This window comes from Sinocyclocheilus rhinocerous, unplaced genomic scaffold (genome assembly GCF_001515625.1).
Source record: "Sinocyclocheilus rhinocerous isolate Xijiao unplaced genomic scaffold, SAMN03320098_v1.1 scaffold2864, whole genome shotgun sequence".
Taxonomy (NCBI): Eukaryota; Metazoa; Chordata; class Actinopteri; order Cypriniformes; family Cyprinidae; genus Sinocyclocheilus; species Sinocyclocheilus rhinocerous.
In genome coordinates this window covers 1007-5494 of record NW_015662584.1, presented here as the reverse complement: position 1 = coordinate 5494, position 4488 = coordinate 1007, and the positions used below count along the sequence as shown (strand labels likewise).

Here is a 4488-nt window from a genome sequence, read left to right as displayed (position 1 = left end):
TAAGCGAGATCCCAATTTCGTCGGTCATCCGACGTGACGTCGAGAGTGACCGACTGAAAGGGAACTGTAATTTACAAACAAGACAATTTGAATGTAAACCAGTAAATTCAACAACGCACACTGATATTAAAATCTGTTTTGTACCTTTAACATGCCTGGGAATATCAGTTTACAGTTTTGGACTGTAAATTATACATCGATTTGTTCTTTTTTACTTCTAAAAACTGTAAGATTAACAGCATTTTACTGTAAAATCACATGAAATGTCTGGTTAGATCTTTTACAGTATCTTTTATAGTATGTGAACTTACTGTTAACCTATTAACAGTTTTTTTTCCTTAGCGTTTTAACAAAATGTTACAGTTAAAATTATGCTTATTTTTTTACAGTGTATCAGCAGCAGATGTGTCACAATCACATTATTTTTTTAAATGATGTATAATACAGTATATTATTAATTAGTAATTACATATATATTTTTTATTCATGTAAATTTATAATTACATGTTATTGTTATTATTATTATTATTAAGTTACTTTTAACTTCTATTGTTAATTAAAAATACTGTGGTCATATGGAGTTGAAATGAATTTTGTTCTGCTTTATAGCCTTTCTTTACTCAAATTTTGTTGTGTGTTTTGTAGAAGCCGTTTGCGATAGGACAGTATAGACTGACAGGAATCAGGAAGCAAAGAGAGTGAGGCGGGATTGGGAAAGGTACGCAAGTCGGGACTCTGGTGTGTTGCCTAAATTACAGCCCCACTACATTTTGGAGCGCTGTCCACAAGACTATCACCTCCAACTGTAATGATTTTTTTAATTATTTTTTTTTTATTATTTTTGAGCTGTCAGGATGGATTTTGCGGGAAACTGCATACATATACTCTATTTATCCATAGGTGTCACGTCACATCATGTACTTTTTCTGTATACAGAGAAAAGTAGCTCTGGCTGTGAATAGTGTGAAGCTGAAATTTTGTTGTCACATCGAGCAAGAAAGAAATGACCATAGATGATTCCAAACCTCAAACCTCCAATGAATCACCAGTTGCAAAAAAAAAAGAAAATTTTATTTATTTATTCATCCGTGTAGAGGAGCAGAGTCTAAGCACAACCAAAGCATGCAGTTAAAAAATTTTAACCACTACATAGTGTATCTAGTTTTAACCATTTTATACATAGTGTATAAAAAATTGATTCCTCATGTCATTATGCCTTTCATATTTTTATTTAAAGCTTCACATGTATTAGAGTCATAATTCCATTGTCTCTGTTTCTCAGGATGTGTGGTTTCACTCCCATCCTTATGATCGCAGTGGTCTGTTTAGATTGTTGTTAAATGTTCAGAACTCTGCTGTGGACTGTGTGGATTATTTTTCCTACAAGTCTGATCCGGAATTCACTGAATTTATCACCTCAAAGGTGGCCAATGATCTACAGGTGAACATTCAGGTAAAAAAAAAAAACTTCTTCAGAAGAACAAGATCTGCCCCTTAGAATTTGAGCTGCCAACTGTGCATTGATGGGACTAATTATTCTCTTTTTCTCAGAAAAAGGCAGATATGTTGAATTTGAGTATGAGTGAGGTGACTGTGACGGGTCTACAGGGAGATCGGCAGTATCTGTGTGTTTTGGAGAAGATTGAGTCCAATGCCGTCATCTGTAAGATTAAAGGAGCCTTCCCAGCAGTGGACTCACTCACTGTATGTTTTTGATATTTTCAATTCTTTGGTAATTCTATGGATTATATGGAAGTTCATCATTTGACTTGATAACGCTGCTGTGTTAAGTTTAATCTAAATCTTATTTAACTTTGTAAAGTAAGATTTACATTAAGATGAAAATAATCTTTTTTCATTGTCATTTCAGATCACGGTTGGGAATTATGTTCTTGGGATGAGTGGTACAAAGTATCTGTTCTGCCTCAGTCCACAGGATATAACTGGCCGCGAATGAAGGAAAAATGAAAACATAAATGATTCTCAGCATACTACAGAAAAAAAGACTATGATTTCCTATTCCAAGGTCTAGAGAGTTCCATTTTTTTTATATATATATATATATTTTTTATGCAATTATAAATGTGGGTAGTTGTTTGTTTTTTTTTTTGTTACATTTTATTTCTACTTTATATATATTAATTTTTAATTGATAGTTCAGCTTTAATTAACACGTTTTGTGTTATGTTCTCTAACTATTCAACAGTCATTGTAATTCAGACACATGCAAACATACAAACTTTTTTTTAAGAAAAAATATGATAAAATGTTGTTTACATCTACAATAAGTCAGCATAAGAGATCACCAAACATCTCCTGCCAGAGTCATTCTGTTGCTGATCAGAAGGTGGTGCAATCTACTCATTTATTATACACTGCACAAACAGTCAATTCAAGGTTCCTACAGTGGACATGTATGGTATTTAGTTCTGTAGTACAATTATTTAGTTGTTGAAAACTTTGATTGTAATTTTTTTTCATACTAATAAACATGGCAAATATACATTACGATAACCGTTATAATCTGGTCTGTATTTTCTGTATTTAAATGTACAAACACACATAAACACTAACATTTATCAGGTCTCTACATTTTAACATGCCTAATTTTGAAGTTCTATGAAAGATTATTACTAACCCCTTGAATTTGAATTTCATTCAAACTTCTAATTTTATTGGCATGAATGGGTAAACCATTAAAAAAAACTAATATGGCTACTACTAAAATGAACTGATATGAAGGTCTCAAGATATTCATAATAATAAATAATATTAAATAATAGAAATATGATCTACATTTAAATATACTTTATATATAAATATCTGTAATATATACTATAAATACTAAACTATTTATCATCACATCCCTAATTTTCAATAAAGGTAGAATAATTATTGCCACTTTGCTATCTGATATATATATATATTACACATTTTTTCTTAGTAACTGTAACTGATTACAATTACTTTTATTTTGTAATTAAATTACGTAATTCCGTTACATGTAACTAGGTACTCCCCAACACTGTGTAGCAATTGCACACAGTTGTATTTCAAAATAGTGCCATTACTGTGATACATTTTCATTCTGCTACATGTTAGCTTGAGTAACATAAATGTGTGCAAAAATCACTCTAGTTCAACAGAGAAACTACATCTACACCCAAAGCTCCTGTGTGCTACTTTATCAGTGCCTACACAGCAATCAAAATTTCACAAAATGGAATTATTCCTTCTGAAAGGGTGATAAAAGAAAACTAAATAAAGGGCAGTGCAAAGAAAAACAACAAAAACTCAATGCCTGCTCTGAATCTAACTATGGCACATGATTCATTTGATGTGCATAGTTTTCTGCTATAGTGTCACTGCAAATTACCTTTGAAAAGAAGAACTGTTTCAAAGAAACTCAATTTACCATAATCATTCTAGCAGGAAAGCACTAGTGCACTAATGATAGAGCCTACAGATACACAGAGACAGGGGCGGACTGGCCATCTGGACGTTCTGGAGAAGTCCAGAAAGGCCGTCCATCCGGCGGCCGTCGGCCTGGCTGGTTCATCATCAAAGAAAAAGTGTCAGATTAAGTGACGTTGACGGCCGACAAAAGGGGGCGCTAATGCAATCTATTTTTGCTTAATGGTTATAAGAAACCGAAACTGACACGAAGGAGAGTGGGCTCGTGATAGTATGGGCTTAAAAAAAAAAAAAAGCAAACAGTTACATCAGATTATTTTTGCCAGCCAATCTCACTATACAGAGCTTGCAGCCTATAGCACTAGTAAAATCCCAGGACCCCTAGTCAGAACCTTCACTGTTATTTTTTAATCAGCATTGTCTGACATGAATAGGCCTATTCCATTCATTCATAATTCATACATAAAGAGACAGCAGCGATTCTACAACGGGTTACATTTGAGTAGAGTTGGGGTACTCGGACTCATACGCGGACTCGAGTCCGGTCTCGAGTACAGTTTTTAAATGACTCGGACTTGTCGGACTCGTATGCGTTTTTACTCGGACTTGACTCGGACTCGAGCCTTTCGAACTCGGAAAATATGTCCAACCGAGTAGTGATGTGTCGTTCGCGAACGAGCCGGCTCTAAGCCGATTCTTTGTAGCGAACGAGAAGAGTCTTCAGACGAATCTTCGAATCTTCAGTCGGAGCCTTCTATTTTAGCCCAATATAGCAATTGTGAATGGTTTGTGCTGGTAAGCAATTTTTTATTCAGTGTTCTAAGGGAGCCGAGCCAAAAGAGCCGAACTTCCCATCACTACAACCGAGTCCAGTTGATGGAAATGTCACTGACTGAATGCATTATGACGAAAGTGATATTCAGTATTTGCATGTGTTTTTAAGTCTTGCTCACACACCGAAAGCGCGCTCACAGAATAACGCGCCTCTCAGTCAGCGTGCGAACGCCGAGTTCTCTTTCGCTTAAGTTCTCTTAAGTTCTGTTATTGCTACACACTTACACGAAAAGTTATGTC

At 34.7% G+C, this 4488-nt stretch overlaps 1 protein-coding gene across 1 annotated transcript in view; it reads left to right on the top strand.

The window, feature by feature from the left end:
* LOC107728137 (uncharacterized) overlaps positions 1–1957 on the top strand; it is a 5110-nt gene extending 3153 nt beyond the window's left edge. The window contains exons 4-6 of the mRNA XM_016538227.1: positions 1283–1453; positions 1552–1704; positions 1871–1957. Coding sequence (XP_016393713.1) covers positions 1283–1453; positions 1552–1704; positions 1871–1957 — 411 coding nt within the window. The remainder of the gene's footprint in view (positions 1–1282; positions 1454–1551; positions 1705–1870) is intronic.
* Positions 1958–4488: the final 2531 nt, after the last annotated feature.